The sequence below is a fragment of the Alexandromys fortis genome, unplaced genomic scaffold (genome assembly GCF_014885135.2).
Source record: "Alexandromys fortis isolate MF-2015 unplaced genomic scaffold, M_Fortis_MF-2015_v1.1 scaffold_99, whole genome shotgun sequence".
In the NCBI taxonomy this organism is placed as follows: Eukaryota; Metazoa; Chordata; class Mammalia; order Rodentia; family Cricetidae; genus Alexandromys; species Alexandromys fortis.
In genome coordinates this window covers 1,048,405-1,066,996 of record NW_026067982.1, presented here as the reverse complement: position 1 = coordinate 1,066,996, position 18,592 = coordinate 1,048,405, and the positions used below count along the sequence as shown (strand labels likewise).

General features: G+C 42.4%; 1 protein-coding gene across 2 annotated transcripts in view; it reads right to left on the bottom strand.

The window, feature by feature from the left end:
- The window catches only part of Dcaf5 (DDB1 and CUL4 associated factor 5), a 119,647-nt gene extending 101,383 nt beyond the window's left edge, over positions 1-18,264 (bottom strand). Inside the window, exon 1 of one of the 2 annotated variants that reach the window (XM_050158641.1) lies at positions 17,887-18,264. In XM_050158641.1, coding sequence (XP_050014598.1) covers positions 17,887-18,100 — 214 coding nt within the window. In that variant the 5' untranslated portion in view covers positions 18,101-18,264. The remainder of the gene's footprint in view (positions 1-17,886) is intronic. The other variant, XM_050158642.1, reaches the window with a different exon arrangement.
- Positions 18,265-18,592: the final 328 nt, after the last annotated feature.

The following is an 18,592-nucleotide window of genomic DNA, read 5'->3' as shown; positions in this document are numbered from 1 at the left end:
ATAGAATCGTTGACAGTCAAAAGAACAAAAGCAATTAGAACAGAGCTAGACACTGCAAACAGTTTTTTCATTGGTTAAGTAGCAAGGATCCATGGAAGGGTATTTAAGGTAGTAGCTGTTGCAAATGTAAATATTTCCAGACCACAAGAATTGGTCTTTCCAGTCCCAACTCTTCTATAAGTTTTTCTGATTATATCAGATGCTCCATGCACACCTTCTGAGTAGTTTATGATTTCGTTTTTGTACCTGCCTATACTTTTACAAAACTCTTTGCAGGGCTGGAGAGATGGCTCAGTGGTTAAGAGCACTGCCTGCTCATCTAAAGGTTCTGCGTTCAATTCTCAGCAACCACATGGTGGCTTACAACCATCTGTAATGAGATCTGGTGTCCTCTTCTGGCCTGCAAGCATGAATGTAGGCAGAATATTGTATATATAATAAATAAATAAATCTTAAAAAACTCTTTGCAAAGGAAAAATAAACACCATAAAGCTTTTTATTTTTTTTTTATTTTTTTGAACAATTCTAAGATCAACTCAATACAGACCCCACTAGTCACTACTCACCTGCAGGACTCTTGAGACTAAACCAAAGCTGCCAAATATCCACATTTCAGTTCTTGTCAGAGCTGTGGTGATATTTTGTTTGTGCCCTAATAAATAATGCTTGCCTGAAGATCAGAGGACACAGCTAGCTACTAGTTACCAGAGAGGTCTGGAGGTACAGACACACATGAAATGACATGGCTGGGCTGAGCAGAGAGAGGAATATAAAGTGGGAGGAGACAGTAGTTTGGCCCTTTTCAGTTGTGAGGAGTTAGCAAGGTAAGAGCTGGCTGTGGCTTACTCCTTTCTCATATCTTTCAGCATTTGCCCCGGTATTTGGCTCTGGGTTTTTATTATTAAGACCAATGAGACCTTGTGCAACAATTGGCACCCAAACTTATGGCACAAATTTATGAAAAAGCCACATGCCTGTGGCTTTGAAGCTACTGGCACATGTGGGGGCTCCCGCGGGAGTCACCACACTGACAGCTAGGTTTTCTTTAAGCATCTGAGAGTTTAGTATTTTCCTGTTGTAGCCCCTCTACAACAGTCTCCAGTTGTCACCCAAACTCCAGAAGTGCCTGGGTTCCAAACACCACAGGAGTTACCACCCTAGATCGGTTGGCTGGCTTTGCCTTCAAACAACTCCTGCCACAGGGCTGTTTCTGCACAATCCCATGTGAGTTTTCCAGACAGCAGACTCCCTCTCTCCTGAACCCCTTCCTCGAGCGGCTGTCACACTAGGTGGCTGCCTTGACACCCACTCAGGCATCTACTGTTGCTGTAACTGCCACACACTCTGAGCTCATGGCTGTAAGCTAGCAGCTGCAGTGTCCTCAGCCAGATTGCTCCCTGTGTTCTCAGCTCACAGGTACTATGCAGCGGCAGCCTCACGCTCCACTGTGAGCAGATTTGATGAGACAATTAGAAATTCTTACAGGAGGGATTAAGTTTAAAAAAAAGAGAGGTTTTTTCCCCCATATTAAAAAATGGAAAAACTACTATGATGGAGAAAGTTAGATCTCTATGATTACACAATGGATGGTTTAAAACTGAAACAATTAAATGAAGGGATAATCAATTTAACTGGGATTGACATGCTAATTATCATTTTGATAATATTTATTGTTGGTTTAATAATTCTTCATTTATCTCTAAAAATGATGTTGATTTGAGTGCCACGATACAGGCCTTAGAAAAACTTACTGTGCAGTTGTGACCCCGCCACAGAAGAAGCAAGATGTGACTGTTTCGCTGAATAAGGTACCAAGCCACGTGGCTAGCATAGACAAGAATAATGGGTTAATATAAGTTATAAGCATTAATAAGAAGTCTGAACTACTAGGCCAATCAGTTTATAACTAATGTAGACCTCTGTGTGATTTGTTTGGGACTTAACTACTGCTGGAACCGGGCAGGACAGAAACTTCAGACAACAAATGGTGCCCGACGTGTGGACACCTGCATCCACATAAAGCCTGACAGAGGTTGGGAAGTAATTCTAGATAAAAAAGAATAGAGTTGCATGGCTTCTTAATAGCAGCATTTTCTCAGGTGAGCTCGTTTGCTAGAGGCAAATGCATCTCATTAAAGAGAGGCTTCCTGACTCAGCTTTAGCTGCAAAAACTTTGCAGCCAGCCCTTTTGAGGCCCTGCCACAAAACATTTAAATGGTGTTCATGAAAAGCTGACTGGATGCTTTTTGGTTTTCAGCCGTAGCAGGAAAAAAGCTGCACCATTTTAAAATGCTAGCTTTCTGGGCCATCCTGACAGCACAAACTCTGACTCTTTCAGGCAGGAGGTCCAGCTACAGAGCATTTGAGTGTGGTTTGTGAGCACACTGCTGCAGCTTGCTTGCTGGCAGAGACCTTGAGACGGGATAGAGTTGTGGCAATAAACATGGTTACAGCCGGTACCTCTGCTATGAGGCCGGAATCTCAGAAAGCTAGGAAATGGGCTAGATCCAGCCATCAAAGCCACGGCTTTAATCCTAGCCTTACTGCCTAGCAAATTAAAAACTTGTGTGGTCAGAAAAAGAGATACACAGTAAAGAGAGATTCAAAGATGAAGAAAACCTCTTAATGGTTTACAATGTGTTAAAAAGGTTTGAGAGATAGCAGGCGGTGGTGGCAGACGCCTTTAATCCTAGCACTCGGGAGGCAGAGGCAGGTGGATCTCTGTGAGTTCGAGGCCAGCCTGGTCTACAAGAGCTAGTTCCAGGACAGGCACCGAAAACTACAGAGAAACCCTGTCTCGAAAANAAAAAAAAAAAAAAAAAAAAAAAAAAAAAAAAAAAAAAGGTTTGAGAGAGAAAAGGTTAAAGTCCTTAAAATAAAAAAGAAAGATAGCAGTTGGGTATGGTGGTACACACCTTTAATCCCAACACTAGGCAGACAGAGGCAGACAGACCTCTGCAAATTCAAGGTGTGGTGGCATACACCTTTAATCCCAGCACTTGAGAGGCAGAGACAGGCAAATCTCTGTGAGTTCAAGGACAGCCTGGTCTACAGAGTGAGTTCCAGGACAAAGATACACAGAAACTGTGTCTCAAAAAGCCAAAAAGTAAAAATAAAAGTAATAGAGTTTAAAATAATGCCACATAAAGATGAAAAATACAGAGAGTCTGGATACTATATGTTATTATGTTCTCTTTGAATTGTTTGAATGCTGAGGAAGTAGCAACAGATGCTAAAATACATTTGTTTATAAATGCTGCTGAATTAACCTAACATAGGTATTTTGAAAATACCTTGACTTCAAAATTAAGTCAAAAGATATGCTACTTTGGAGAAGAGGTTTTGCTTTTGTTTCCACAGAAAATGAGACACTATGGATTCATTCTATGTTTAAAAAAAATCAGGTTTGATCAAGAAAGACCACCTGTAAAATCTGTGGTTGGAACAGATGGCCCAGATGTCTGAGTTCTACATCCAGAACAGATTCAAGACTGCTGCCTGAGATGATCAAGATTCACAGGATACTCCAGTCAGGACTTGATCATAATTCTAAATTTTCTTTGGGTCCCCATAAGATTATCAATACCCCCAACTAGCAGGAAGTAGCCTGGAAAACTATGCCCACAATACCAAAAAATGGACTATGGATATTTTCCTTTGTTTAAAAAAAAAGAGGGGGGAGTAGTGTGGAACAGTAGTCTATATTCTGTGAACTATATTTTAAATAAATGCTGATTGGCCAGTAGCCAGGTAGGAAGTATAGGCAGGACAACCAGACAAGAAGTTGAGGCAAGTCAATAAGAACAGGAGAATTCTGGGAAGAGGACGCAACTGTGATCCCACCACAGAAGAAGCAAAATGTGACTGTCTCACTGAATAAGGTACCGAGCCACATGGCTAGCACAGACAAGAATAATGGGTTAATATAAGTTATAAGCATTAATAAGAAGTTTGAGCTACTAGGCCAATCAGTTTATAACGTTAAAAAAAAAAACTTATTGGGGCTGGAGAGATGGCTCAGTGGTTAAGAGCATTACCTGCTCTTCCAAAGGTCCTGAGTTGAATTCCCAGCAACCACATGGTGGCTCACAACCATCTGTCATGAGGTCTGGTGCCCTCTTCTGGCCTATAGGCATACATGCAGACAGAATACTGTACCCATAATAAATAAATAAATCTTAAAAAAAAAACTTATTGCATTATAAGGTTAGAGAGGAACAGCCTAAGGTTTTCAAACAACCAACTTTAATTTATTTAGTCACGTTACAGGATCAACTGCCAAATGATAAATATCCCCAAGGTTGTGCAAGAGTTAAATGGCCATTTGTCATAGCCAGAACCTGGAAACAACCTAAATGCCCCTTGACCGAAGAATGGATAAGGAAAATGTAAGACATTTACACAATGGAGTACTACATATAGAAAAAAAAATGACATCTTAAATTTTGCAGGAAAATGGATGGAGCTAGAAAACATTATTTTGAGTGAGGTAACCCAGACACAGAAAGACAATTATCACATGTACTCACTCATAGGTGGTTTTTAAACATAAGTAAAGAAAACCAGCCTACAAACCACAATCCCAGAGAACTTAGACAACAATGAGGACACCAAGAGAGACTTACATAGATCTAATCTACACAGGAAGTAGAAAGTAGAAAAAGATAAGATCTCCTGAGTAAATTGGGAGCTGGGGAGCTTGGGGGGGGGGGGTGGACTGGAAGGGGGTGGGGAGAGGTAGGGAGGGAAACAGAGAAAAATGTAGAGCTAATAAAAATCTATTTAAAAAGTCAAAAAAAAAAAGATGCAAAAAGAAAAAAAAGTTAACTGACCTCCTGTGGAAATGTTAGATTTAAGGAGATTCAAGGAAGCAATAGTCTCATATGGACATGCATTCACCTTCTGAAGCAAATGTTAAACTCATGGTCAACTTGTAATAGAATTATCCCTTAAGACTGAAGAGACTTAATCACAGCAGTTTTGGAACCTGATCCTCAGTTACAAATGGATGATCTGGTGGAAAGATGAGGCTAAGACCATTGAACAACGACGTAGGGCTAGAGGTATGGAAGTCTCCCAAGACCAAATTGTTGGAGAGGGAAATTATGCTGATGTACAAAGGCAATCTGTATATGATGACTATGTCCTGGATTTATGTTGCACAGCAGCTTTGAATGCTTGGGACAGAATTGGAGAAGTAGGAAAGAAAATTGAGTCATTTACTAAAGTTAGACAGAGCTCAAAGGAAACCTTCACAGATTTCTTACAAAGATTGACTTCAGCAATAAACAGAATGATAGCAAATTCAGAAACTAGACAAATAATTGAGTCTCTGGCTTTTGAAAATGCTAATGCACAAGGCAAAAGAATAATTAGAATGTTAAGGCGAGATCGGAATCCTTAGAGGAATGGATCTGAGATACAATCAATATTGAATCTCATGACCTTGATGATGCTCGGAGAGGAGAGATGATGATTTCCAAAGGTTTATTTCAAGGTAACCCTTTGCTGTGGGGGAAACACCTTGAGGGGCCCCTCGCAGGATCCCAAGCCAAATTCAGTTCAGATTATTTCCTGTTATCATGGAGGAAACTCCTTCCCAGAGCAATTAAATAACCTAATGCTTATTGTAAAAAAACATACTGCAAGCCGGGTGGTGGTGGCGCACGCCGAGGCAGAGGCAGGTGGATCTCTGTGAGTTCGAGGCTAGCCTGGTCTACAAGAGCTAGTTCCAGGACAGGAACCAAAAGCTACAGAGAAACCCTGTCTCAAAAAAATCCAAAAAACAAACAAACAAACAAAAATAAATAAACAAAAAAACCCATACTGCTCTGAATATTAGAGAAGCTATAGAACAGAGAACAAAAAAATTCAGGAGAAACCGGAAAGCAAATATTTTTGGCAAACTGATATAAATGAATAAAAAATAAACAAAATTAAAAATACAAATAAATGGCATTGTCATTGAAGGTCTTGTAGACACAGGTGGAGAAGTAACAATCCCATCAGAATCTTGGCATCCAAACTGGCCTCTTTAGGAGGTAAATGTTCAGCTTTTAGGGACTGAAACATTATCTCAGATAAAATAGAGTGTGAGATGGATCGAATGTATAGGGCCAGAGGGACAAAGGAAAATTAAACCCATATGTGGCTAACATAGCAATAAATTTATGGTGACATTTGTTACAGCAATGGAATACTCAGATTAACATTCCACAAATCTTAGAAAATAACCATAAATTAACAAATATTTCTGGGAAAAATATTACAAGATATCATAAAGAACAGTCACCGACCATTCAGGTTGTACAAGAACAGGGCACAACAGCTGCTGCTGTTTCAATAGCACCAACAGCACTACCTGTAAAATGGTTGACAGACAAACCTGAATAAGTAAGCAATGGCCTTTAACAACAGAGCAACTGCAGGCTTTAGAACAGCTGGTATAGAAGCAGCTAAATGCTCAGCATATTGAAGAATCAACCAGCCCTTGGAATTTTCCTGTATTATTAAAAAGAAATCTGGAAATTGGAGAATGGTAACAGATCTAAGTGCTGTTAAAAAGGTGATTCAGCCAATGGGCTCTCTACAACCTGGAATTTCTTTGCCCTTCTCTATCACCTAAATGTTGACCTGTTAAAGTTATTGATTTAAGACACTTTCTACACTATACCTTTATAAGAAAAAGACAGAAAAATTCACCTTCACAGTGCCTACTTATAATAATTCTCAGCCTGTTAAGAGATATCAATAGAAGGTTCTCTCTAGGTTAAATAGCCCCCACTCTGTGACAATATTTTCTACATCAGCCATAGGAAATGATATGTAGTAATTTCCTCAAACTATAGTTTAGCTTACATGGACAACCTTTTACTAGCTGATTCAAATGTAGTTACTTTATAAAAAATGTTTGAAAAAGAAAATTTTGTCTTGTTGGGATTATAAATTTCTCCTGAAAAAAAAAAAAGAAGAGATTCTATTAATTTTTTAATTTTCTTTCAGTTTATTTTTTATTGTTTTATTATTTTTATTGAGCTATATTTTTCTCTGTTCCTTTCCCTTCCTCCCTCCTCCTTTTCTACCTCTCCCATGATACCCACACTTCCAATTTACTCAGGATATCTTGTCTTTTTCTACTTCCCATGTAGATTAGATCCATGTATGTTTCTCTTAAGGTCTTCTTTGTTGCCTAGGTTCTCTGGAGTTATGAATTGTAGGCTGGTTTTCTTTGCTTTATGTCTAAAAGAGATTCTATTAATTATTTAGGATATAAAATAGGTCTCCAAAAATTAGACCCTAAAAGGTGTAAATTAGGTGAGATCAATTACAGACTCTTAACGACTTTCAAAGATACTAGGAGATAATTCCTATCTACAGCCCACTATTGAGGTAAAACCTGATGAACTGAGTAATTTGTTCAAAACCTTAGATGGTGGAAAGGACTTAAATAGTCCAAGATCTTGAATTATCAGCTGAAGCTGAGAAAGAATTGGCTTTGATGGAAAAGAAATTACAGAATGCACATGTGGATTGTGTGGATCCAAAGGTTGATTACATTTTGGTTATTTTACCCTCTAAGCATTCTCCTAGAGGAATATTAATGCAAAGGGAAGACACTATCTTAGAATGGATCTTTTCACCATCTAAATAGAGTAAAAACATAAAATCTTATATGGAAAAAGTCTCTGAGTTGATTCTAAGGGAAAACTGAGACTTCATCAATTAGCAGGAATAGACCCAGCAGAAATTATAGTATCTTTTACTAATGATGAAATTGACAAATTATTGGCAAAGAGCTTGCAATAATTTTGGGGGGAGAAGTTAACAACAAATATCCCAAAAGCAAGAGATTTTAGTTTATAAATACAACTAACTGGATCGCTCCTCGCATTATACAAGAAAACCAATATCTGGAGACCTACATTCTATATTAATGTGAATAAATCAGGAAAGGCAGGTTACAAATCAGAAAATTTAAGTGGCTCAAGCCCTTATAACTCTGTTCAAAAGTCAGAGTTTTATGCTATTCCCATGATATTAATGAATCTTACAGAACCCTCAACATAGTTACTGATTTGCAATATGCAGAGAGAGTTGCTTTGCATACTGAAACTGCTGAATTTATACCACATGATTCAGAATTGACTGTATTATTCATTCAGTCACAAGAAGTACTCAGGAAAAAAAAATAAAAAAAAGAAGTACTCAGGAATAGGAATCATGCCATATACATAACACACATCTGATTCTATAAGGGTCTGTCAGGTCCTCTAACACACGGTAATGAAGAAATTGATCAACTATTGACAGGAAATGGGCTGGAGGCCTCAGAATATCATAAAAAACATGTCAACAGCAAAGGTTTAAAAAAGACTTTTCCATCATTTGGCAACAAGACAAGGAAGTTATAGGGAGATGTCCTACTTGTTCCTTACAGAACCAAACTTCACTACCTGCATGAAGTACTCAAAGGAATGAAATCTGGAAAATGGATATATTCCATTTTGTAGGATTTGGAAAATAAAATACATACACCACACCATTGATACCTGTATGTCTATAGACATATAATGCAAATAGTCTTTTTGTAGACCCAGTCCAATTGAAATTCAACTTGGCTTTGGAGTTGAAATGTGCCTCTCTCTAAACCCAAGCATGCTTGTTAAAGTAAAATCCAAAATCTCTTGTCTCATGTCAGAAGAGCCCCCTGATACTGGACAGAAGAAAAACCAAAATTAAGGGACTATTTTATTGTCACTAATATCATAATCCTTTGGTTTTATTTTGACTCTTTGACAGCTTTTCTTAGGTATAAACATTATCTCAAAATTTATAAGAATATATATATTAAACTTTTGTCATAATATTAATAGTCATATAGAGTACTAATTATAGAATTGGGCTTCATCTAGTTTTTTGTACATGATTTCAGGTTTGAGTCTTTATCAGGTAACTAGCAATTAAGTTTTTGTAGTCTGGATGTACATAACAAATGTTGATCCTTTAACCTATTTGAAATCTGCTGCATATGACACTTAAAACCTCTAAGTTTTCTGCAGTGAACCAAGACCATGCCTAACAGCAACTTTTGAAGTCTCTAAAAGAAAGATGGGACCGGACTATAATAGCACCACTAAGCTAAAAAAACTACCACCTAAAAATCGACTTTGGACTACAAACTGCTCAGGACAATAAGATAAGTAGCCTCACTGACTTCTCTAGCCAGGATTTGAGCCAAGCCCTAGACTTTCCATTATACAGAGACTGGACACAAATGATACAGCTACTTCTGGGACTTGACAGCCCAATTTTTCCTTTTCAGGATCTCCTAAAGATGCTGCCAGCCCCAGATAACAGGAAGTAACTTTAAGAACACAAAGTCCACATTCCCAAGAGGTGGGATGGATAGGTTTTGGTCTTTGGGTTATGGATATTTGTCATTGTTTAGGGGAAGTTGGTTACAAGTTGTTATTGGTAATAATCAGGAAAAAGGTTAAACAAAGGAATTTAGATTCAGGGTTCTTGTTTTGTAAAGAAGAAAGGGGGATATAGATATGATAGGATATAAGGGTAGATTACTGAGTCTACTCTGAAAAGAAAAAGAGGAATATAGAAATAGAATAAAAAGGTAGATAATTGAATCTACTTCTAAACAACAAAATAAAAAAAAAAATCCACTACTGGTTTTAAATATTTTACACTGATGGGTTTTTGTATACTGATACAAATTTAAAATTATTTTTGTTAGAACATACTGTGCATACATTTTTAATCTTACTCAAGGTATTGTGCCTATACAATATACAGCTCATTTAACAGACTAATGCAAATTTTTAGTCCTTGAAATTTATTATTACCAACTATTTAGGATAATAAAAATGCAGATTAGTAATTAGTCACCTATTACAGTGAAACTTGTAGTCATATTAGGTATGTTTACAAGGTTCAACAGACTATTTTAGATATATATATATCTTCAAACACTTCAGAGAGCTACAGAATATGGCATTTAAGATGTTTTAATAACATAGGTTCTTTTTTTTTTCTTTTATGACAATATGATATGTATGCTCCTGGCAGAACCAACCTACTTTGGAGAAGATGATGGTCATCGAAGAAACTCCAAATGGAGTTTACTTTCTTTGAGGCAAAAGTAAGTCACTGGGCAAGAAAGTGCCTTTGCCTCAGCTGCTGACACTATGCTGTCCTGATCGGTCAAGCAGGACACAAAAGAAAGGACTGCTGAACTTTGTCAAGACAAGGTAGGACAGACCTTCAGAATATCCTGCGTCTTAGAAAAGTCTGTCAGATATGCTAGACCTGTAGGCTGAGGGTGTATGAGCCCACGTTGCAGAGGAACCTTGGGGGACTGTCCAGGCAGCCAGCTGTTTGTTTCATCTCACATTTTTTGGGAGTCGTTTGAACCAGATTCAAAAAGAAATTCACTAAAGATGTGTGTGTGTGTGTATGGTGGAGAGACATTAAAAGATAGTTTTGGTAATGCAAGTTAAAATAGAAAGTAAATTAGGTACAACCTTTTGGACTCATCAAGATAGATGGATATGGAGTATTTTTCCTGAATTTGTCAATTGCTAAAGGACTAGACATTGTTGATGTATTTATTGCCTGCATATACTGTATATAGCTATTATACTTATTGTATATAGTTTTTCTTATAATCTTTTTTATTTTAGACAAAAAAGGGGGAAATATAAAGTTTGCCTCAAGATCAGAGGACAGAGCTAGCCACTAGTTAACCATAGAGATCTGGAGGTCTGTACAGATTGACATAAAGTGTTATGAATGGGCAGAGAGAGGAATTTAAGGTGGTAGGATACAGCAGTTCGGCCCCTTTGGGCTGAGGAGTTAGCAAGGTAAGAGCGTGGCTTGTTCCTTTCTCTCTCAGATCTTTCAACATTTGCCCCCCAATATCTGGCTCCGGGTTTTTATTATTAAGATCAATTAGAACTTGTGCAACACAGAGCCTGTTATAGCAATAAGTAACAAAGTGGGCTATGGAGATGGCTCAGTGTGTAAATGTACTTTGCTGCACAACCTGAAGACCTGAGTTCAATCCCTGGAAACCATAGAGAAGAAAATAAAGAACCAAGTCTACAAAAATTGCCCTCTGACCCTGACACATATTTTGGAAGAATTATTCCTACGTGTGCACATACACACGTATACACACATACATACACAGAGAGAGAGAGAGAGAGAGAGAGAGAGAGAGAGAGAGAGAGAGAGCGAGCAGACAGATATGCACAGGCTCTCACAAAGTAACTTTGAAAGTACAAATTATGGGGCTGGAGCATTAACTCTTCTTCCAGAGGTCCTGAGTTCAATTTCCAGCAACCACATGGTGGCTAGCAACCATCCATAATTAGATCTGGTGCCCTCTTCTGGCCTGCTCAGCTTAACATTGGAAACTCAGCAGGAGAGAATGCCTAGCTCTACCCTGCAAAACGTCCCCTTATGGGGCACCAATTAAAAAAAAAACAACTATGTTCAGGGCAATGAAACTACAGATAGACTACACTGGCAAGTGACCCACTTAGAGAGCTTGACCCTACTTGGGCTCATCTTTATTTCTGTTCATTTGTGAGGTTCAAATGACACAGCAACTGTAACAGCAAGAGGACCTCTAGACAAGAGCCAGGATGAAGTCCCTTGTGTCAGCTCATTTAGTCTTCATAACCTGTGAGATACTGCTGACCTCATGACCCAAATGAGGAGAGAGACACAGAGGACAAAGGACTTGTCAAAAGCAACTAAGTTAGCAAGAGTGAAGAATCTCAGCCTCTCTTCATAACTATGGATTCCTATCATCGATGCTGGAGGTCCATGTAAATGCAATAGATTAAGTAATGGAATCTCTCCTAGAGCACTCAGTGCTTTTAACCACCTAGCCATCACTCCAGCTGTGTAAACCTAAAAGTCTAGTTTAGCTGGGTGGTGGCGGCACACACCTTTAATCCCAGCTCTCGGGAGGCAGAGGCAGACATATCTGTTTGAGGCCAGTCTGGTCTACAGAGTGAGTTCCAGGACAGGCTCCAAAGCCACAGATAAACCCTATCTTGAAAAACAAAACAAAACAAAAAAGCAGCTCTAAAAGCTCTTTGTGCTTTATTAGTTTCATACGTATATAATATATATTGTATTATTATTCAAGAAATGAAAGTTTTGGATCTCTGTGAATTCGAGACCAGCCTGGTCTACAGAGCTAGTGCCAGGACAGGCTCCAAAGCCACAGAGAAACCCTGTCTCGAAAAACCAAAAAAAAAAAAAAAAGAAATGAAAGTTTCTTGCAAGTAATGCTAAAGATATTAATAAGGTTAGAGTACTATATATACAGAGGGGATATCCTGGATTTAACCTTTTAGCTATGGAGGAGCATTTTGGTGTAGTTTATTTATCTGGAGTTGTGAGGCTTGAATTTAGGGTCTCATGCCTGCTCAGCAAGTGGTTTCCCACTGCACTATATTCCCAGTTCCACGATGTACATTCTTCACTGCCTTCAGTGTTTTCCTGTTTTTATTGTGTGCCCTTCTACAGGCTTGCTTTAGACTTTGGAAACGTGAACCTAGTCTGGCCTCAGTTTCACCGAGTAGTCAAGGATGGCCTTGAATTTCTGAGCCTCCTGCCTCTACTTCTCAAATACTAGGATTACAAGCATGAGCCACCCTGACAGCTTTATCCAGTGCCAGTTTTCTGTGGCACTGGTGATGGAGCTCAGGGCTATGTGCCTGCTAGGCAAGCCGTGTGTTAACTGAAATACATCCGTAGCCTCAGCACTTTTGTGCACAGTAATTTCACTGACCATTCCCTACCACCTATCCTGTACTTGGAGCAATCTATTACCCTTATTTTATGAAAAATGAAGGAATTTACCTAAAATCACATAATCTGTGACTGTTAAGACTGCTAACATCAAATCATATGTCACCCTCTCCCAGGTATTTTCCATATCACATTGCCTCTTCATTTCACAAAGTCATAAAACTAGTCACACTTAAAATCCCAGCACTTTGAGCCAACACAAAAATACAGAGTTTAAGACCAGCCTGAGAGTGAGATATCTCAAAAATACTTAAGGGCTGACAGGCTGGTGGTACTCAGGAGGCAGATGGGAATGGATCCAGAGCTAAAGGACAGCCAGACCTAATAATGAGTTCAAGGTCAGCCAAGGCTACGTGATAAGACATTGTCTCAGAAAACAAAAAATCTACTAAAGGCTAAGGATATGGCTCAGTGGGAGAGCACTTGCCTGGAGTACTCAGCATGGTAACAACAAAAAGTCACATAACCACACTGTCTGCCCAACTCGCACAGGTCTATCATCAACTATGGGCGACACCACATAAGCACCAACAGCTTTTATTATGAGATGTCTGTATTCTGTTCAGCCCCCAACATATACTTTACTTAATGTAAATCTCACAATAACCCTTCAGGTAGTGCATTCCCATTGTACAGACCAGGAAAACTACAGAGAGGCTTGGTAACCTAACTAAGGTTTAAGCAGCCTAGCAATGATTTTAAACATATCATGCCACAGTACCACACTTGTTTCCATGGTAGGTGTCACAGTGATACTAGGTTTTTGTTTGTTTCATTGTTTTGTTTGGTCAATAATAAATAACAAAAGTAACTTTTTTGATGAAAATATCCTAATTTTCCTTAAAACCAGTCATGGTTGAAGCACACATCTGTAATCCTAGCACTGGGGAGATGGAGAGAGGAGAACCAGAAGTTCAAGGAGTATCTATGCATATCCCAGACTGTGCGAACTGAACAGAGAGCCTTGAAAACTAGGCCAATCACTCTATAGAGGAACATACAACTAAGCATTTTTTAAATACTGGCTCTTGCTAACTTACACCCACACCGGTCACTTCCAGTCTTCTGCTTTAACCTCCCAAGCAGATGGAATTTCAAGTGTGAGTCACCACAGCCAGTTTTCCCAACCTAAAAGTGTCAAATAAGACTGGAGAGATGTCTCATGAGTTAAGAGCACTGGCTGCTCTTCCAGAGGATCTGGGTTCAATTCCCAGTACCACATGGTGGCTCACAACCATCAGTAACTCCAATCCAATGAGCTCCGAAGGCACTAGACATAGATATGGTACATAGACAAATGCAGACAAACCAACTATATACATAAGACAAATAAAAATTTAAAAGATAAAAAAATAAAGTGTCAAATAATTCAAAGCATCAAACATTCTCTCCCTTGCCGTCATAACAGAACACCATTTTTTGTCCTGATTTCCTCGCCACTACATTTACTACCTGCAAGCCTCACTGTACCCTGGAAGACAGCTGATAGGACAGGATGTATCCTTAAACAATAACACTTTATATGGTCACAGGAATTACACAAATATTTTGTCCTGGGTCTTAATTCTATCAAATCCTGTATATTTATTGTTGAAATAAATGTGGGCCTGCCCCAACTATTAGCAAATGAAAGCAACAAGAGGCAGTCTGACAGAGGTAGGGCCATTCTCCAGGGGCTTTCAGCAACCCAAACAAGGCACAAAAACAACAAAACACACCAAACAACTCTAATAACAAGCCTAGAGTCTGCTATTCTGCTATACTATGTTGTGAATACTATTGTGACTTACTGGGAATAGATGCACTCGTCTTGCAGTAGTGTGTGATTACCCTCTCAGGTGATAATTGTTAATAAGGGACAGCGATGGGTGGGGGAAAAATACAAAGGGGAGGGGTTCTCATGCTTGTAATCTCAGCACCTGTGAGGAGGAAGCAAGAGGATCAAGTAGTTCACTGAGTCATCCTCAGCTACATACTGAGTTCTATACTAGCCTGGGCTATAAGACCTTTGTATCAATAAAGCAAAGGAAAAAAGCATGAAAATATAGCACTTCAAATAGATTTAAACATGAGAAGATCACTGAGGAACCTCTCAAGGGAAAACATTTTTTAATTAGCTTAACAAGTTACGGTGTTATTATGAATCCCCAAGGGGGCTTTCTTGTCGAAAGCAAGCAGGAAGAACTCTGTGTTAACCCGAACTGTGTACAAATAATGGAAGGTGAATTGCTATTAACAAAACTTTGTGCTCTGGGAAGAAATCTGAGTCAAACTGATTGCTGGAAGGACTAAGCAAGGGCAGGAGTAGATTAAAACACAAACACACTTGTGCACACAAAACAGGAAGAACAGGGATCGGAAGAGTGTAGGGGAGGGCAGGTGGGCTGGAACCCAGGAAATACTGATGGATGGATAGCAATGAACTCAGGACTAGAAAAGGAATCCAATACCTATAACCAGAGCTTGCCCCTATGCAGAAAAGCCGTCCTTTTGTAGAGTATATACTGAAGGGAAGAGCCTGGCATCATGGCTCACACCTACAATCCCAGCACTCTGGAGGCTGAGGCACCTGGGGCCAGTCAGAACTTCAGTGTGAGTTCCACAATAACCTGGGAGAAGTGTGAGACCCTGTCCCCTGTCTCCTAAAGATAAAAGAAAAAAAGAAATAAAGCAATATAAGCTCACCACCTGGGAGGTAAAGGTAGCAGGTTTAGGAATTCAATGTCATCCTAGGTGGTGTTATGGAGTTCAGACCCTCCTGAACTACATAGACTCACTCTCAAACAAAAATTTACAATACTAGAGATAATGGGATTCAACTACAATATAGAGGATATAGAGAAAGGCATGGGATACATAGCAAGACCCAGTCTCCAAAACAAAAACAAAGATGCTCAAGGTAAGGATCACAAAATAATGCTGGGAGTACACACTGCTCAGTGACCCGACTGGTGCTTTTTAAAATGCATTAACTATTATTTCTCTATTTCTCTGCCTTTTGGCTAAGATTTAAGTATAAAATACACCGGACAGTGGTTAAGCACACCTTTTAATCCCAGTACTCAGAAGGCAGAGGCAAGCAGAGCTGAGTTTGAAGCCAGCCTGCTTTACAGATTGAATCCCTGTCCCAAAACACTAAACAAACAAATGTAAATGTGTCAACTTTGACTGGGATAACCTAATGGTATGTATAATCCTATTTCAAATTTATATTTAAAGTGTGTTAAACTGGGGCTCTGTGTGATCGGTTAGGATTAATTAGCTCATTTGTAAGAGTATCCTGAGTCCCTCATTCCTTGGGTAAACTGACTGTCTAGGAGCCTCGGTCGTTAATACATTAGTCTCAGGAGTGAGTTGTATTACTAACACAGAAACAGCCTTTAAAGAAGGGGTCTTTCTCCATTTTTTGTACTTGAAATTTATTTTTTAAAAAAATCCTACGGTGTGCTGTGTGTAAGGAAGCTTTTTAATGCAGGGTCTGCCTTGAAGTGGTATATCAGGTTTCTTGGGTGTGGAGTGGGGTGCCATCTAGGGTCTAAACTCTATACAAGGAGAACATGATCTGGTGTGAAAGGAGGGCTCAATTCTGGAGAAATCCCCGGTGTACCGTGAAACAGTCACAGACCTCTTATCTCTGCTACCCACTAACTGGACCATACTCATGGTGTCACTTCCGCCTGTTACTTGCAAAGACAGATGCTTTGCCTTAATCGCTGAAGTTTCTGGAGAGCTGGTCCACTGAGGCAAATTAGAAAGCCATTCGGGGATCCACCTGGGTGAAGTTAGGCGCCACGTCTAGCGATGGCCTCCCCCAGCAACCCTCCCGAGGTAGAAAAGGAGCGGTGGAAGGAGGCGAGCGGGAACGCCCGTTCTGGTCTAGGCCCTCGGCAGCGCAGCCGGGGTTTTGGGAGCCGCCCCTTCCCCGGCGAGAGCCCAACCCCACCCGCCCTCGCTCGGGGCCGCGACCCCAGGGAGGAGCGGGCGGCGGCCGGCGACCCCGACCGCGGCGTACGCAGGCGCCGCCACCGCCGCCGCTCGGGCCGGGCCTCCCCGGGAGCAATAGGCTATCGATTCAGCTGCCTGTCGCTAGGAGCCCCGGGAGAGTAAGGCCTACACCGCCCGGCCGGAGCCCCGGCCTCGATTGCACCACTTTCCCCACCCCAGCGGGGGGAAGGGGGGCTGGAGGCAAGTAGGCCCAGCTAAACCGGAGAGGGGATGGAGGGGGAACAACCCCGCCACAGGAGCCGCGGGCCGAAGGGGGTGCCGGGGCCCGCCTCCCGCCAGCAAGTCCCTCTGGGGTCGTCCCGAACCCCTGCCTCTGGAGCAGCACAGCCAAGTTCAGGCTGGTGGTGTCCCCTCCCCTCGCCACTCTCGGAACCATAATAAAAACAAGACGTGGAAGAGGCTACCACGGCGTGAAGGGAGCCGGGACTGGGCCCTTCCGAGAGCCCGGGGGAGGGGACGCCTCTCAGCTGCCTGCCCGTCACCACCCGCCGCGACCCCGCTGGCCCCTCGGGGTCCCTCCCTGTCACCACCGGCCTCCGGCTCCGAGGCCCCCTTTTTCTTCCAAGACACTGAGGACCCGGGCTCGAGCTTCCCCTTGGCCTCCGGCGCGCCTCGGCCTCTCCCCACTGCGAGCCCCCACCCCGTGCCCCCCGCATCTTTTAAACTACGCCGAGGAAGAGTTTGCCATCCAACTTAGTCAAGCCGTAACCTCGCCCCCCTCCCCGACCCGCACTTGCGGGGCCGGCATCTGGAGGGACCACTTTGCACTTGGGATAAAGCGCATTAAGGACCTGTCAACCATTTTGGTCTTTTTTTTTTTTTTATAGGAGACATCCTCTCCTTCCACTCCCTCCCCCCCCCACTCCCTCCCTTCCCCCTGCAATGGTATTAATTTCACACCAAATCTTCCCACCGCTGGAGAGGGGTTGAGAAGGGCGGGGGTGGGGACTCGGGGCAGCAGGAGGGTGGCGGGGAAAGGCGAGGGGCAGCTGGCGAGGGGACGGGGAGGCGCGGGGAGGGGAAGGAAGGGGGTTGATTTACCTGAGACCAGCCACTGGCCTCCATTGTTGGAGAATTCAATGGCATTGACACAGCCGAAGTGGCCGAGGAGGTCCTTCTTGTAGAGGTTTCTGCAGCCCCGCAGGCGTCTCCTCTGAAAGTCCTGAGTGAGCAGGGGGTCCCCATGCAAGCCCCGCTGGGACAAGAAGCCCACCACTGACCTCATGCTGCCCCCCAGGCCAGCTCTCCTCTTCATGCTGGAACCGCCGCCGCCGCCGCTCGCGCCGCCGCCCCTCCCTCGGCCGCACGCCCGGCCGCCGCTCCCCTCCCCGTCCCTCCCCGCGCGCGCGGCGAGCCCGAGGCTTCTTTAACCAGCCATGGCAGACGGAGCGAGGTGTGCAGAGGGTCGGCGGCGTTCGCGGCTTCCTCACGGTCGCGTCCCTCCCTCCCTCCCCTTCCCCCCGAGGCTCCGCCTCTCTGCCTCCTCCAGCAGCTGATCCCCAGCTGCGGTCGCGCTTCCGCGGTGCGGGGCCCTTCCGCCGGCCGCTGGGCCGGAGAACGCGGGCGCCAGCCGCCCCTCCCCCGCGGACGGCTGCCGGAGGCTTGCCGCGGCCGCTTGCCCGAACCGAACCGCGGTTGGCACTGGACGGCGGCCCCGGGGTGCACCCCGGCGCGCCGCACTCTGTGAAGTTGGACACGCGTAACAATCAGAGTGGCAGCCGGCCTGCGGGCTCCCCCCGCTTCCTCC